This window comes from Aedes albopictus, chromosome 2, assembly GCF_035046485.1.
Source record: "Aedes albopictus strain Foshan chromosome 2, AalbF5, whole genome shotgun sequence".
NCBI classification, from domain to species: domain Eukaryota; kingdom Metazoa; phylum Arthropoda; class Insecta; order Diptera; family Culicidae; genus Aedes; species Aedes albopictus.
The window spans coordinates 369,794,151-369,811,735 of record NC_085137.1 but is presented as its reverse complement, the minus strand read 5'-3'; the positions used below and the strand labels follow the sequence as shown (position 1 = coordinate 369,811,735).

General features: G+C 39.5%; 1 protein-coding gene across 1 annotated transcript in view; it reads left to right on the top strand.

The window, feature by feature from the left end:
- Positions 1 to 17,291, top strand: part of LOC109430554 (dual specificity protein kinase splA) — a 341,935-nt gene extending 324,644 nt beyond the window's left edge. The window contains exons 5-6 of the mRNA XM_019706628.3: positions 2,557 to 3,872; positions 14,761 to 17,291. Of these exons, the coding sequence (XP_019562173.3) occupies positions 2,557 to 3,872; positions 14,761 to 14,980 (1,536 nt within the window). The 3' untranslated portion in view covers positions 14,981 to 17,291. The remainder of the gene's footprint in view (positions 1 to 2,556; positions 3,873 to 14,760) is intronic.
- The last annotated feature ends 294 nt before the right edge of the window (positions 17,292 to 17,585 follow it).

Sequence of the window (17,585 nt, the reverse complement as noted above, 5' to 3'; positions counted from 1 at the left end):
GGAGTTTCTCCAGAGATTTATCGTGAAGTTCCCTTAGGGGTTCCTATGGTAGCTCCAACGAATTCCTCATGAATTTCTCTCACGGAATTCTGCTTCAGTTCCTCATGAAATTCATACAAGATATCTTTTTTTTAATGAAATAATTGACAGATTACATAATTGGTGCATTATCGACTCGAGGCAGATTTCTGTAGACATCGCAGACGTATGTGTTTCTCGAAAGTTTTTAATTGACGTCTGTTGCAGTGATTGGTGAATACACTATAATCACCGTCAAATCCAGAAATTATATATACTACAAAATATCTAAACTCTTTTGAAATCTGATGATTAGTATTATTTATTGGGCTCTATGGCTTACATCCAAAATTCCAAAGATTTTCATTTAATTTTATTCATTTCAATCAAGGTTGTTAATCGATAAATTATCGTTATCGTCGATAACGATAATTGCGTTCAACGTTATCGCTCACTGCGATGACGATACATTATCGCAAGATTTATCGGCCCTCGATAAATCAACGCAAGTTAACTGCAGTTAACTTACGGGATTTTTAATCATAGCAATCTTGAGTGAAAATCTTTGACAGCAACATACAGAGCTCCAATGATTCGAAAGTTATGTTTCCCATCGCAGATAATGAACCTTCGGGAATTATCACTGGGAATATCTCCAGGGATTCTACATAAGGAGTATTTCGACAGAGATTCCATCGGAAAATTCGAAATAATGGACTCAATCGGGAATTCTTTGCCATTGCATAGGGAGTTCTGCCGGTGCCAGACATTCTATTGAATAGTTTTCCAGGAATTCTATTGTAACTATTTTATTTCGAGTTCCGCCAGGTATTACTTTGGAAATACCTCCAAGCATTCCTTTAATATTTCGCCAGCGATTCCATCGTGTAATTTATTAGGTAAACAAGGGCTTTCATCAGGAATTCCACCAGAAAATTCCTCGCCATTCCAGTGGAATTTTGCCAAGATTTTTCGGGAATACCTACAGGGATGTTGTCGACTGATTAGCAAGGTGAAAGTATAGATTTTTCCGGGCTGTAACGTTGATACATAGCTAATTCTTATGATTAATAATATCCCACGCTTTGGTCATACACACGCCGCAGGAAAATTTCAGACTAAAATGTTTTTTTTTACTCAGCGTTCAACAGTTAACTCGATAATTTTCGATGAATTATCGAAGTTACGATAACGATAACGATAATTCAACGCATTATTTATCGTTAACGACGAGTTATCGAATCACTGTCAACGAAGTCAAAGTTGGCGTTAACTTATCGGCGATAATTTATCGATTAACAGCCTTGATTTCAATGCTTTTATATGTATTTTTGAACAAAACTCAGTTCTTTTTCTTTTTTCAATTTAATAACAACTGAGTAAATTCCATGAACTTGTTTAGATCGTAAAAAGTCAGCGGCAAGGCAAGCAAAACGGAAAAGTTTTAAATTCCATTTTACAGGCCATTTCATTCCAGCACTGCTTAACAAAAAGCTTAGCACAAAGTTTGCCGGGACAGCTAGTGAATAAGTAATATTTTGAAGGATAATTAAAAAAGACTACCTTCTGCAGAGTTTCGGTTGATGACGATCTTGCCTATTGTGAAATTCCAAAGCGCCATTCCAAATACTTTGTTTTGAATTCATCCAGTATTATTTCCCCGTCGCCACCAAAGTCAATTCATCAACATGATTATCGCCACGGTATTGGCTGTGTTTCAATTATCTAAACACAATCGTTTGATTAATCACGCCCATCATGCATGGCCCACACCCCAAAAACCGACAACCGTTCCGTGACTAATCCAACGGGTCTGATGAATTATACATATTGAGTCCATATTTTTTGAACCACTCAATCTTGAAGGGTGGCTCCATATACCTGGCTATAGTGTTTGCTCACGCTAGATAAGATAACTTCAATGCACCATCACGGTCAATTGTCTGTGCTGTTGATCCACCTAATTCAAGATAAGGATTAAGCTATTTTTACCGCATCACCCTCGCCAAAACACTATCACCTGTCTGTCTTGATTGTGTGATTGTAAAATGTATATGATTATCTACGGTGTCATACCAGTTCACCCAAATCTGTCAGCAGCATGCTGAAGCTGATGTATCTCATATGATGTCACTTTCCCGAGAAAAAGTCCGACCTGCGTCGCAAAAACAACGGATTTGTGTCTCTTCCTTCACGGCTAAGTATCACTATCATTATACAGAGCCAAACAAGCCGGCGTTCCATTTGTCTTAGGATTACTTCAAGCCAAGAAGCAGAACGTGAAATCGGATCTCTTCCATCACCGCGCCTCCGTTCTGGTACAGCAAGTAAAGCTCGTTAGTGCGATTCCCTTGCGATTGTAATCCCACTCGTGCTGCAACAAACAACGATTACGCTGCACTTCAGCTCTCCAACGCTTAAGGATTTACACTATCTCCCACTTTCTCCGTTCCATCATTAGCGGTTTCCACATACAAGTGTAATTACCACTCGAGTAACAGTGCTAATCCGGATTTATTGCGTTTTTCTTGATTTCAGATCACTCTCTCGCAAATATGCCGTAGTCCACTACAAAACACATTCCCCTTCACGCCGGAAATCACCGATGAAGTCCGCCGGAAGTTTGACCAATGGTGGAGCAGCCAGCTAGCGCCGCAACCCAACCCCATCGCCCACAAAATCCTTCCATTTGCTAATCCCCAACCCAACGAGTTGGACTTTTCCAATTTCAATATGCACGACAGCAGACCCGAATCGCTTATTGATAGAGCTACTAATCCCCACCACAATCTAGTGGTGCATCCAGCCCTGCAAACGGTACATTCCCAATACCCTAATCAGAAGACTCGCATGAGGACTAGTTTCGATCCAGAAATGGAGTTACCAAAACTACAACGGTGGTTCCAGGAGAATCCTCATCCCTCCCGTCAGCAGATCCAGTCATACGTCGTTCAATTGAACTCGCTGGAATCCCGAAGGGGGCGTAAACCTCTGGACGTCAACAACGTGGTCTACTGGTTCAAAAATGCCAGAGCAGCACAAAAGCGAGCGGAAATGCGCCAAGGCATGACCAACGGCTACGGAAATCCAAACATGATGCTCTCCCAGCCGGACTACATGAAAAGCTCTCCCAGTGCTCCATCCGAAGACATCGACAATCTCTCCCAGGACGAAATGGACGATGACATGGATCGACCACTTTCTCCACAACTTCCCCTATCTCTCACCATCCATGAACGCAATCGGCCCCTAACCCCAACCGAAGACACTCCCATCAAGCAGGAAAACATTCCAGCATGCTCCAGTCCACCTCCCTCTCCGCCACCCACCAACAACCTAAACTCCAGCAACAACAACGTCAATGAATCGGCCAACGACTCCACCAGCCAGAACGAGGCACCCAAATCAAACTACTCCAACGAGCGCTCCAGCTCCCCTCAGCGATCTCGCTCGCCGGCATCCGAAGATCTGGACATGGACGAACCGGAAGGGTCCACCATCGACGACTACCGCTCGCCATCGCCGGACTCTAAGCGAAACCTACCGTTTCCCATCAACAACCCGATGTTCTCGCACTCGATCATGTACATGAGCCACTACATTCCGGCGATGCAGGCCAACGCCGCCGGGATGCACCTCAAAAGCGATCTCAGCCCGAACAACCACGGGGGAGCCCTCGGGCAGGGTGGATTGAACCTGTCGTTCAACAGCGACGAACGGCGCAAGCGGAATCGGACGTTTATCGATCCGGTCACCGAAGTGCCCAAGCTGGAGCAGTGGTTCTCGATGAACACCCACCCGTCGCATAATCTGATCCTGAAGTACACGGAGGACCTGAACCGGATGCCGTACCGGTGAGTGTTTTGATTTTTTTTTGTTTCTCTTACATCTGATTAGTGTTGATAATTTGTATTGGCAAGCATCACCTATTTCTTTACATTGATGTACAAATTTGGTGGGTTTTGGTGGATTTTATGATCTTGAAGAGTTTTCAAAGCAATACCAAAAATAAATGTTTGATAAATTTATCTAAACAGATTTCTAGAGAAGTCGCACAGTGGAGCACCTAGTACATCAAAACTGATCAAAATTATTTTGACGCATTTTCGCAACCCAAATGCAACCTAAATTAGTAATGAAACGTATTTCATAGTTTTCGTTTTTTTAAATTTCGTCATTAGGGTGACCAATTTTATGATTGTAAAAGTCAAGATTTTTCGAAACTAAAATTTTTCAAAAAATCACAACTTTTGAACCAGTTGACCGATTTTAAACTTCGTTTTTTTGCTTGAAAGCTGTTGAATTCTAGTTTTCAGCAAAAATACGTTCAGAGGGCCAAATAGAGTTTTAAGGCAAATAATATCAAATAATAATATAATTATCACGATTTTTTCAAAGTGTTGCAACTTTTGAAATCGGAAACATCCGGAAGGTTTTCTTTCTGCATTTGAAAGAGGAACAATAGTTTTATCATACACTAAAAGCAGATTTTCCGGAAACAGCCGGAAAATCAACTTATTTCATTTTAAATGTACGGTAAACGATTCCATCAAATATTTTTTTCAATATTTTCATATATTATATGTAAATTCAACGCCAATTTGTTTGGGTTTCAAATTAACAGAATAACAACATTGACCTCCTTTAACAAACTGCATCATTGAATTGATTGACTATCAATTTCATTTACTTTGTACGGTCAAAACTAGCACGCGCTGTGAGTCATATCAAAGAAAACGGCTAAACTTCAGCTTCACTTAACCTCTTCTGATAAGCGTAAACAAAACATTTGGACACTGCTTAGCTGTCAAACGAATACACGATAACTACACTTAGCAAAAACACAACGGAAAACCCAATTACTTCATTTTGAGTTTTTCCACTTAGAGTAAGGTGGGGCAAAAGTTCGACCTTAGTTGATTATTCAACATATTTCAAAAAATCGAAGCAGATAAAAATAAATAAATACCGTGTGGTGATTCTACCATCCATGAGCTAAAATTTTGCTGAACAAAGTTACGCCAAATGTCTTTTCAATTTTGAGTTACAACACTTTTTGTATGAGTGTGTTTTATTCGAACTCTTGCCCCACCACTGGGGCAAAAGTTCGAATCTACTGTTTGTGGATTTTCGCTAACCGTAGCACACTATTTTGACACTTTGGTAATAGGAATACCTGAAACCACTTAATATTTGATGTTAGAACTGGAATACACTTTAAAATTCGATTTGGATTTTACCCAAATCAGGGTTAAATTTACTACACCAAAAATTAGTAGTTTTCCGCCAAATTCAGATAAAACAACATTTTTTTCAACTTTAATCGAATTTTCTCACTAATTCCATCACTCTTAGAGATAATATGCACATTTTGCAGAATTTTAGGTTTCTACCTAAAGTTGCCACATGACTCGAACTTTTGCCCCACAATTCGAACTTTTGCCCCACTATGTGTGAAATACGATTTCCAAATTTTTTTTGCAAAAAGTTATACATGCTAGAGCATCTTCAAAATATACCTAGTTACGCCCCAAAATAAAATATCGAATTCGATTTCATTAAAATTTCATTCCATGCGTTGGAAGGGCCATCGCATGTTACAATTTTTTGATCAAAAACCAACATTTTGTCATAACTTCTCGAAATATTGATCAATTTTCATAATTTTTGGAGTGAAAGACTCTTTTTCAAAAAGGGTTCGAACAACCTTGACACCCGAAAGAAATAATTTGAATTGAGCTCAAAAACTTCAAAAGAAACTCTTGCCCCACTCGAACTTTTGCCCCACTTTACTCTATGATCAGGTTTTGATGTGATTTACTCCAATGTGAGTCACAGTGAGGATCCCAATACCTACTTCGTGTAGATATAAGAGGGATTACTGATAGACGTTTTCAGTGATGATTAAGAATCGTAAGACTTTTCAAAAAACATCATAATTTACATTTTCTGAGCAATTTTAGTCCCTACAAGACAATGACAAATTTCATGAATACCGCCGCAACGGATTTCTTGTTGTTTTTTTTTGCCGTGCGCCGTTGTTTTCGTATCTGTAAGCTGGCTTTTGCCTAGGTAGGGGAACTGGGGGTAAGACGCCCACGTTAAGGAAGAGTCCAATTTTAACCACGAAACACTTCACTATACACACTTTTTTGGCACTAACATGAAGCACCAACATGTTTCCTTTCAAATAGAAGAAACCATAAACCAGTTTTATGTTTTACTACTGAAAAATTCGATTTTGAAAAAAAGTTTGTTTTTCAGATTTTTAGTTTCAATGCGGGGTAAAACGCGCCACTAGCCACAGCTAACGCCAGGATGCCAAATTGTGTACATATACTTGCGCGCCTGGTTTATTGTCAACTATTATTGTTCGTGAATGGTATACAGTCATTGCATAATTATGGATCACCTGTAATTATGGGTCAATTCCATTTAAAGGTCATAATGAGCTGTTTTATCAATAATTACTACAAAATGACAACTGGATGTGTGATTAGTGAACTTATTCATAGTAAAAATGTGTTGTTGCTTGGTTCCAACTTCTGTTCTACATAATTTATGCCAGAATTTGGATCTAAATGGCTATTTTAATGTAAATAACTAGGGGTGGGCATTTTACCCCACATATGCCTCAGAAGTTTGGACCCTTGTAAAAAAGTTATAAGAGCCAAATTCGATACTTTTTCCGCTTAGTACACAAACAATGGGAGTGTGCAAGACAGTTTATGGGGATAGCGAGAAAAAAAATCTTTTAAAAGATGTAAAAAAGTGCAACAATTTGACAGGCTAAAATTACATCAAAAGTAACCAAAATCTTTTTTTGAAGTTTTTGTACAATTTTTTTAGTAAAAATATGTAAACTCAAGTGTGGAGCCTCGTAGCCGTGCGGTTAGGGTCACTAAGCTTCTAATCGCACCATGCTATGGGGTGAGGGTTCGATTCCCGCTCCGGGCGATGAAACTTTTCGTGAGGATAGTTTCTTCCCCGTATCCACTGCATGCTCCGTGTGTCCCTTGTCTAGTGTTAAGTTTCATTCAGTCTGTGCAGCCTCTGGCTGAAGACGGTGTCCGCGTCTTTTTTTGTAAAGAAGAATTTTTATTCTTATTTTAACGATTGCAGTTGAAAAAAGTGCTGAAAATAACGTGGTTTGCCTAAAACAAGGGTGGCGCAACTTGCCCCCCATGGGCGTTATGGTCGCAGTGCCCCTAAATCAAGCAGGTATCCGATGCGCGTCCAACAGCGGTTCAACATTCGATTAAATTTGACCTGACATTCGATAACTTTTCAGTCTGGAAGAATTTAGCAAGGTTCTTTTTGTGTTTCGTTCCCAACTATGTAGTGTAATTTGCCAATTGTTAGGGTAAAAGCTCCCTTAGTGGAGGTAGTACCAATAGTGGTGGTAGTGCCAATTTAGCACTATTTCGACCAAAAAGCTTGCAAATGATATTTTTAATAGATGCATCATAACTAATTGATAACATTAATTCAGTTTTGTGTACAGGATTTGCCGAAAAACTTATTTTATTCAATTATTTTCCTTAAATTTTTTGCTCCTTTGCACCTATAGTGGTGGGTCCCATAAGAATTCAATGGTATGCGCCACTATAGGAACCAATGTTAAATTTTACCTCCATAATAGGAACTGTGTACCTATAGTTGGTGCAAGTGATTTATTAGCAAAAACTGAAATAAACAATGATGTTTACATTTTTTTTTAACAAATTTAAGTGAAAAACTTCCGATTAACGTTTTCAGACTTGTTATTTTGTGATATTATCCATTTTATTCAATTATTTTACTACAAGGAGCTACTAATAGCACCACTATTGGTACATTTACCCTATACGGTTTATACTGACACTTTTTTCTTTTGTTTTTCCGTGCATAATTTCACGGTAGGAGAACAATATTCTGTGAACGTTTAGTTCTGGTCATTCTATATACTTTGTGGGCTTGTGGCCGTACAGCTAGCGGCGTCAGTCGTTTAGGTGTATTGTCGCAGTATTGTAAACATTCGACACTTTTCACTACCTTCATTTTGTTGCCGCAGTCGAATGTCAGCTTGTTTTGTTACACTCGTGCGCTAGCGTTACCTCTTACACACAACACGAGCGGTAGAACGAAGATCAATAAACATGAGAAAGTGTCAAATCAATGTCGTCTGACACGATGACATTTGTCTAATTCTAGCTTTTTGCATAGATTTTGACCAATTCCGATTATGAATGTTAATATTAGTTTATTCTTGCTTGTTGAACTGAATACGACACACATATGGTTATTGGCCAACTCAGCTCTCTTTATGGAAGAAGACAGGAATAATAAAAGCCGAACCGTCTCCCAAAGACGCTATCGTGGTCAAGTACACTCGTTTGACATTTTTGTTTCGTACAGTAGCTTGATTGCTCGTGTTGTGAATGTTGAGACAAAGGAGGGCAGATTTTCATGTTTCTTGGGAGTTTCAGAAGGGTTTTGGAGAAACTCCCGGTGGTTCATTGGGGGGTTTCAGGGACGATTTATGTCAGTTTCAAGGGGTATCAAGGCTTTTCAGGGGCCATCTGGGATTCCACAGGAGTGGCCGGGGGGATGAATGAGGTTTTAGGGGATATTGGGAGAGGTTTCAAGGCATTTCAGGTGATATCAGGGATATACACTTGGAGCACCGTTGAAGCCCCAATGAAACCCCCGGAAACACTTCAGTGGTATTCTTTCCTAGAATTCTTTAAAGCTCCTCGGAACGCATCAAAAACCCCCTGAGGTCCTTAGAACAGCCCTGGAATACCCCAGAAACTTCTTGAAAGCATCTGCAAGGCTCCTGAGACTTCGTGAAATCCCCAGGAGTATCTCTGGAATGATTTTGAAACACCATGGAGCGCCCCTAAAAGTCCCTGAGGTTTTTAAGAAAAGTCCTGGATCATCCCTAAAACTATTTGATAACGTCTGGAACGCACCTGCCTCTTTTTGAAACCTCCGGGAACACCGTCAGTTGTTCTGGGTTGCTCGTCATTCCAAAGCGTATAGTCAGCATCACTCGTTTAGACTGTCTGAGATCCCTAGAGATACCCACATCATTGGTAGAGTAAGGTGGGGCAAAAGTTCGACCCTAGTTGAAAATTCAACTTTTTTCAAAAAATTGAAGCAGATAAATATAAATGAATACCGTGTGGGGATTCTACCATCCATGAGCTAAAATTTTACTGAACAAAGTCTTATCAATTTTGAGTTACAACACTTTTTGTATGTGTGTGTCTTATTCGAACTCTTGCCCCACCACTGGGGCAAAAGTTCGAATCTAGTGTTTGTGGAATTTCGCTAACCGTAGCACACTTTTTTGACACTTTGGTAATATGAATATCTGAAACCACCTAATATTTGATGTTGGAACTGGAATACACTTTAAAGTTCGATCTGGATTTTACCCAAATCAGGGTTAAATTTAATACACCAAAAATTAGTGGTTTTCCGCCAAATCCTGATAATACAACATTGTTTTTCAACTTTGATAGAATTTTCTTACTTATTTCATCATTTTTAGAGATCATATGTACATTTTGCACAATTTTAGGTTTTTATCTAAAGTTGCCACATAACTCGAATTTTTGCCCCACAATTCGAACTTTTGCCCCACTATGTTTAAAATATGATTTCCAAATCTTTTTTGCAAAAAGTTATTCATTTAAAATATAGCTAGTTACGCCCCAAAATAAAATACCGAATTCGATTTCATTACAATTCCATTTCATGCGTTGGAAGGACCATGGCATGTTACAATTTTTTATTCAAAAACCAACATTTTGTCATAACTTTTCGAAATATTGATCAATTTCCATAATTTTTGGAGTGAAAGACTCTTTTTCTAAAAGGCTTCGAACAACCTTGACACCCGAAAAAAATAATTTGAATTGAGCTCAAAAACTTCAAAAGAAACTCTTGCCCCACTCGAACTTTTACCCCACTTTACTCTACGCCCCAGAAACCTCCTGAAATCTCACGAAGCCCCATGCAACATCCTTAAGACCTCTTGAAACCATTGGAACGCTCCTGAAACCCCCTGATACCCTGGAACACCCTAGAACACCTCTGATGCCTCATGGAACCTCCTGGAATACCTCTGGTATGCTTCTAAAATCTCCTGAATCCCAATGGAACACCCCTAAAACCTCCTGAGACACTCTAAAACATCCCTGAGACGCTCATGGGACAACCTAAAACTCCCTGATGCCCCATGGAGCGCCCTGGAAACCCCGTGAGACACACCCGAAAATCCTTAGGAGCCCCTTAAACCTCTTGAAACAGTCTGGAACGCATTTGACACCCCCTGAAATCCCATGGAACACCACTGAAACTCTCCTGCAGCTTGAAGGAATACTCATGAATGTTCCTGTGACCCCCTGAAAGCCCCTGAAGCCCCATTTTTTGTTGGGATTTAAACCACTGCGACCATTACTTTGATCTATTGTGGTACCTGAAGCCCCTGAATCCCTTGGAACACTACTGGAGTGCACCTGAAACTGTCTGAATCCTCATAGAACGTCGATGAAACTCTTTTAGACCCTCTGGAACACCCTAGAACGCCTCTGAAATTCTCCATAACTCCTTGCAATACCGTGAAGCCCCATAGAAAGCTACAGAAACACCACTGAGCCGCAATTATAACCCCTGAACAATCTGGAACTCCTAGAAATCCCCTCGAACGCCCCTAAAACCCCTTGATGTGCGATTGGGTGATTTGGAAAAAAAATCTGGCAGTCATGCCATTGTTAAACAATTGGATCATGAATGCATAATGAAAGTGTATTGAAATTACTTTAAAAAATGGAAAAAATGAAAAAGTAGTTTAAAACAAAGCAAAAGCGTTAATGACTCCTATCAGTTCTTGTAACTATGAGGTGACGTCGATATTTGCGGTCGGTTTTTCGGGGAGTTTCAAAGGGTCTCAGTTGCGATACGTGGGATCCGATGGGGTTTTAAGGGGATTTTGAGTGCATTTCAGAAAGCTTCAGAGGATTTTTGGCGAGTTTCAGAGGCATTACTCGGGCGTTACGAAGGGGTTTTCGGGGGTTTCTGAGGGTTCCAGGTGCGTTACATGGGGTCCGAGGGGGTTTTAGGGGGATATGGAAGGCATTTCAGACAGCTTTACATGATTTTTTACGAGTTTTAGAGGCGTTACTCAGGCGTTACGTAGGCGTTTTTGGGGGTTTATGAGGGTCTCAGGTGCGTTACATGGGGTCCGAGGGGGTTGTAGGAGGATCTCGAAGGCATTTCAAATAGCTTCAGATGATTTTTGGTGAGTTTCAGAGGCGTTACTCAGGCGTTTTCGGGGGTTTCTGAGGGGCTCAAGCAGAGTGCAAAATGTTCACAGTCATTGACAGGAAACAGCACGAATTTGATTATTTCAGCGCTCAATGTTCAAAACAAGAAAAATCATGTTCGCTCTTTCTTTTCGCACAGTCAGTCAATTCGTAGTCATTGAATATTAAGCCGCCCAAGAAACATCTCCATAATAACCTATGTTTATGGCTATGATTCCCACCAAAAACACTTCGACAATCAAATGGGACAATATCTATGAAAAGCACCATCAAATGTAATCTAAACGTTAATATTTTATCAGCAATTTAACATTTTGTAGAACGCGTCTGCTCGAAAATTTTGCGCACTGGTCTCAAGTGCGTTACATGGGGTCCGAGGGGGTTTTAAGGGGATTTTGATGGCATTTCAAACAGCTTTAAATGATTTTTGGCGAGTTTCAGAGGCGTTACTCAGGCGTTACGTAGGCGTTTTTGGGAGTTTCTGAGGGTCTCATGTGCGTTGCATGGGGTCCGAGGAGGCATTAGGGGGTTTTGAAGGCAATTAAAACAGCTTCAGATGACTTTTAGCGAGTTTCAGAGGCGTTACTCAGACGTTACGTGGGCGTTTTTGGGGGTTTCTGAGGGTCTCAGGTGCGTTACATGGGTACCGAGGGGGTTTAGGGGGATTCCGAGGAAATTTCAGACTGCTTCAGGTGATTTTTGGCGAGTTTCAGAGGCGTTACGTGGGCGTTTTTTAGGGTTTCTGACAGTCTCAGGTGCGTTACATGGTGTCCGAGGGGGTTTTAGAGCGATTTCGAAGGCGTTTAAGGAAGCTTCAGAGAATTTTTGACTTTTACGCATGTAGATTCGATGACTTATGCTCAAGAAAGTTCATAGGAAACCTTAAACAGTCCCAAACCAACCCCATCTTCCTCATTGCTCCCCCCTGAGCCCTGAACTCCTCTTAACGCCACTTGCAACTCTGAACACAATCAGATTCCATTTAGGTAACGTTACCTAAATGGATGGACCTAAATAGTTTTTTCCTAAATGGATTCGACCTGAATGGAAGTTTGAGTGTATCATAATATTCATCAAATACTTTATTGAGTATTTCTTAGGGGAATCTGATGAATTCCTTCAGGATTTTTTCTAAAAGAATTCTTTGGAAATTTCTGCAGGAATCAATTCGAGAATTTTATCAAACATTCATCCGGGGATGCCATCGGAAAGTTCTTCAGATATGCACCAAAATCGCTTCACGGACTCCTTGAGAAATTTCTCCAGGGATTCGTTGGGAATTATCTCCAAAAAGCTGCTCCTCTGAAAATTCTTTGGGAAATGTGCTTCTGGCATACTTTTGCAAATCCTTTTAGAAAGTCGCGGAAAAATGCTACACAAATTCATTCCATTGAAAAGTTTTTAATAGATACTTTGGTGAATTTCTCCTAGACATTATCCAGGGATTTTTTTCCATATCCCTAACTTTTAGTATTCGTTTAGGAATTCCATCTGGAATTTCCTAAAGTATTTCATTCAGATTTTTTTAGGGATTCTTTTGGAAATTTATACATGGATCCTTGTAGAATTTTTTCTGTAATTTGTAAAACAATTCTTCTGGAGATCTCTTAAGAAATGCAAATGGGTTCTACTGAAAACTTCATCGATGATTTTTTTTTTGCCTAATTTTCACAGCGATTCTGTTTTGATTTTTCAGGAATTCGTTGGGGAATTCTTTCAGAATTCCCTTCGGAAATTCTTCCAGGCATTATTTCGGGAATCCACTGAGAAAATCGTTAGACATTTCGAAAGGGTTTCTTAGGGTATTTCATCTAAATATTTTTTTACGGAACTCCTTCAATTGTTCCATCAGGATTTCTTCTAACTAGATTTTCGATCCAGAAATTATTTTGAGATTCTTCGAAGGATTTTTTCAGGATATCCTAGAAGAACTTCTCAAGGTAGTCGTTGAAGATTTTTTTTTCGGAGATCCTTGTAGAAATTCAGCAGGGATTCAGAGCGATCAGCAGTTTCTGTAGGTCTTGCAACAAAATTCCTTCAGGTATTTTTTTTTTTAAGATTTTCTTTTTGAGGTTTTTCAGGAATCCTTGGAGAATCCCTCCAATTTCTTTGGAGATTCGTTAAGAATTTTCTCAAGGGATGCGTTACAAATTTCCTCCAGAGTTTCATCGAGAATCTGATCTTCCTTCGAAAATACTCCCAGGAATTACAATGGGAGTTAAGGAAACCCTTAAGAAACCCCTGTAAAAATTCTCGTCGGAATACCGGGAGAAAACCGTAAATGAATTGCAGAAAAAATCTCTGGAAGAATTCTCCAACAAATGCCGTACAAAATATCACTAGTTTCCTGGTATCCTCGGAAGATTCTGCAACGAAGATTGCCCTAAAAGTCTCATGAAAATGTTTTAATGTTTTTTTTGGAGAAATATGTAATGATTTTCTGAAGGAGCTCCCAAAATACTGCTTGGAAGAATCCCCAACGAATCTCAGGAGAAATTCACAAATATTTTATTGCAGGAATTGTCCATAAAATAAAAGGAGAAGTTATCGATGAATTTTCTAAAGGAACCTCCGGAAAAAATCTCGAAGTGAATCATCCCAGTCAACCAGTGATCGTATAAGATTTTGCATAAGATGTTAAAGTGGAGGCGATATAGGCTCAGTGTACCAGTTATGGCTACAGTACCTCAAATTCGCCATAGTTGATTTTCCACCTTTAAAGATACAAATCAACAAGAAAAAAATCGTGAACAACAGATCACGATCACAAAAGATGATTGCAATCACTCAAACTTCATAATTTGCTCAAATTATGGTAGAAATAAATCATTTTCCTTAACTTTTCGGCCTCCTTGCACCCTATTTCGCCAGAGTGTACCAATTATGGCAAATCCCATATGGAATGCATGTAAATAGTGCGAAATGGAACCCAAATTAACAAATGTGTCCATAACTGATACAGGATTCCTATCATTGGCACACGCCGTAATAAATACTAAAAGTAGTTTTGGCTCCGTTTTTATATTTTTCCTGTAAAGTATGAAAACTAATCAATCATTTGACTTATTGTTTACATTCGTCGGTCTTCTTCTTATTTTTGCAGAAATAGTTTTTCTTAGGTGGTGTGATAACTGGTACATGCACCCTACGTACATTTTACATGCGCCTAAATGGAGGCATGCACGCATATGGCCTCCACTTTATCATCTTATGCAGCATCTTTTACGATTACAGGTTGTCTGAGATGCGTTTTAAATTTTAAATGGTAATTTTATTATTAAATTTTGGGCACTCTTCTACTTCTGGTATTTTGTTGTGTTAATAGCTATAACGATACACAACACATTGGTACTTACCATATAATTCTCAACCGTAAATAATCATAAATTTATTCTAATCGGTTTTATTTCCAACCTTTTCATTCCAGTCAAAAATTCCCCCGCCTGGAGAGCAAGAACGTCCAATTCTGGTTCAAGAACCGTCGCGCTAAATGCAAACGCCTAAAGATGTCGCTCTACGATCCAGCTCAACTGGCCAGCCTAGGTGAACAGGCTCACCTGGCGAATCTGCACGATAGTTCCCACCTGGCTCAACTGCACGAGGCATCACAGCTGCACCAGTTTCACCACGGGGCCGATCGGGAGTAGAATCAAAGCGCGGTAGCATAGCTTCCATTTAATTGTAAATTTTAAACCAAGTGATATGCATAACTACTACTATGGACAATTATCGGTTACGTATTGGGTTCCCGAATGCTAACCGAGGTCACACGGTACATTTCTCTCACACATCGCAATCGCAGTAGAATTTTTCGCTCAATAGCTATAAGTAGACTTCTTGCTGATTTGATAAATCAAAGTCCTAGATAAAACAAGAAAAAAACATTAATGAATACCAAAGAACGAAGGATTTCGCCTGTTTTCAATGTAGAAAAGTTGCAGGTAAAAAAATGATTATTTTATCACTACGCTCCACTAGAATGGTAATTGTACGGATTCTCCAACGCTACAGGCACCCTCAGCATAATAGTTGCAAAATAGTTATTAGATTTTAGCCATGCAAATTTAACGCCATGGGAAGTAAGCCCTAGAGTGCGCTGAAACCGCTTATTGTGTACACACGTAAAACCTATTAAAATAATTTCACAAAACGCCTATAGAGGGCTGCATCTTTCTGCCATCATACTTTTGGGGCGGGAAGATGAAATTTTGATAGCGACTCCCCCCTGATGAAATCCAGCCTACATACCAGCCAGGACACGGTGGAACGTGAATGCGAACAATTTGTGCGTTATCATCGGTGAAATGGAATTACGCTCCTAATTACATAATTAAATAAATGGAATGAAAAATGAGCGTATATATCGAAGCTGATTGACGGCTTTATCAGCGAAGAGTTCCTTGCCACCGTTCACACCGATGTCTCCTGTGGTCTGGTAAAAGTTCCTCGTTCGATTATTTCGAAACATCGCTGTCTCTGTACATACATATCACCCGATAAATTAGCAACAAAGAACCACCCCACCCATCGTCAATCGGTTGCATCGCTCAAAACCGGTGAGCCCAGCCATTTGGAGCATGAAGTTTATGATTATTTATTAATTTATAGCGGAAAATAACCTAGAACGGAGTTGCACGTGCACACTCGCTGATCGTTTTGCTTTATGGTTTCAAATGTAGTTCGGCAATTTCAAGTTACTAAATATTAGTTGAAAAAGTTTACCCTTATGTCCCAGTAGTGTTTCGCTGTTTGGAAGCCTTTTTCCCATTGGAGTAATTAGACAAGCCTATGCGTTTGCGAGAGATTATAATTTTTAAATGATGTTCATACTTTTGATACAGGAACTTCTTCATTAACAACCTTTTGCCTGCGCAGGTAATAAGCAATATTGAACAAATTGTAAGATTCTTGTAACTAATTGTCAAACTTCACAAACAAATTTCCGCATTCCAGCTAAACTAATTGGCCAATACGTTCAAATATTGTTTGCAATTTTTGTTTTGAATCCTTCGGTGAATTGTACCAGTCTAACACGGTTGCAAAATAAAAGCCTCCGTAAATACAAAAATCACATTCCATTCACAGTGACTTTGGTGAAACTCCCTGTTGCTGCTCCCGCGGTGCAACCAGTCACCCAAACCAGCGGCGAAATAAGCGTATCACCACATCAATTACGCGGGACGGGTATATCCCTGGAACTGCTGCAGCGGAGGGGGTGAGTGATTCCGCACTATAAAAGTTGCCGCGTGCGCCATCTGGGAATCAAAAATGTGTTCGCTCTATTTTCCGCTATCAGCTTTTTTCTCGTAATCTGATTGCACCGGACTGTGAACTGGACTGGCACGAACTGTGTGGGTCGGTTTGTGCACCAGGCTCTCATTATCGCCACCACCGAAATTAATAAGCCGCATTATTCGGAATAGGTTATTAAGCGTTCTATTTATTTTTTACCCCTATTGTGAACTGTTTTAAAATCCCAATTAATAATTTCTCTGCCTGTTTTATTTGTTGAAAGTGTGTGTTGGTTCGCGGATGGAACTTTTGCACTACGAAAATCATTATCGGTATATAATACCTAAGTTACTGTTGAGTATTGCATTTTTATTTCCAAGTTGGTGCACATTGATAATCTGCAGCGATCGTAAACTACGCAATGATCACTTTGTAAATACGCTAGGATCGTAATTTTTCAAAACTTGTAGGAAGAAACAACAGATGTTTTCAAAACTAAGAAGAAACGTGGATATCAAAAGTAGGCAATAAGTTTTTAAAATAATCACATCCCTAGGTATTATTGAACAAGATGGATTAAGAGAAGAAGTCACTAAGTAGGAAGAAAATCCCAGTTTAGCTTAATAGATACTAGTAACGAAGAAATGATGCAGAAGCAGCACACGCTGAATCATAATGTAATTATATAATTCAAATAAAAGTTTCACAATTATATGAGTAATCTAATGACGTTTTTGGTATTTTAGGAATTTCTTCGAAAGACATCAAGCTTCAAGCCTTTTCCAATTTCTTAGACTCTTTGTTGATCCCTGATGAATACAATACTCTGTACATCCAACGTACTTATTTGACTTTGACAATTTCTGATGCCGAATGCTATATTCATCACTGCTACCTATCATTCTCTTGTACATCGCTAGAAATTGTTTTTATCTTTGGGGTTCCTGATCCTCGCATTGAAAGCTATACTACACTCGAAAAAATGCATGGGCAAAAATGCATTGTCTTCCCTCTTTTTAC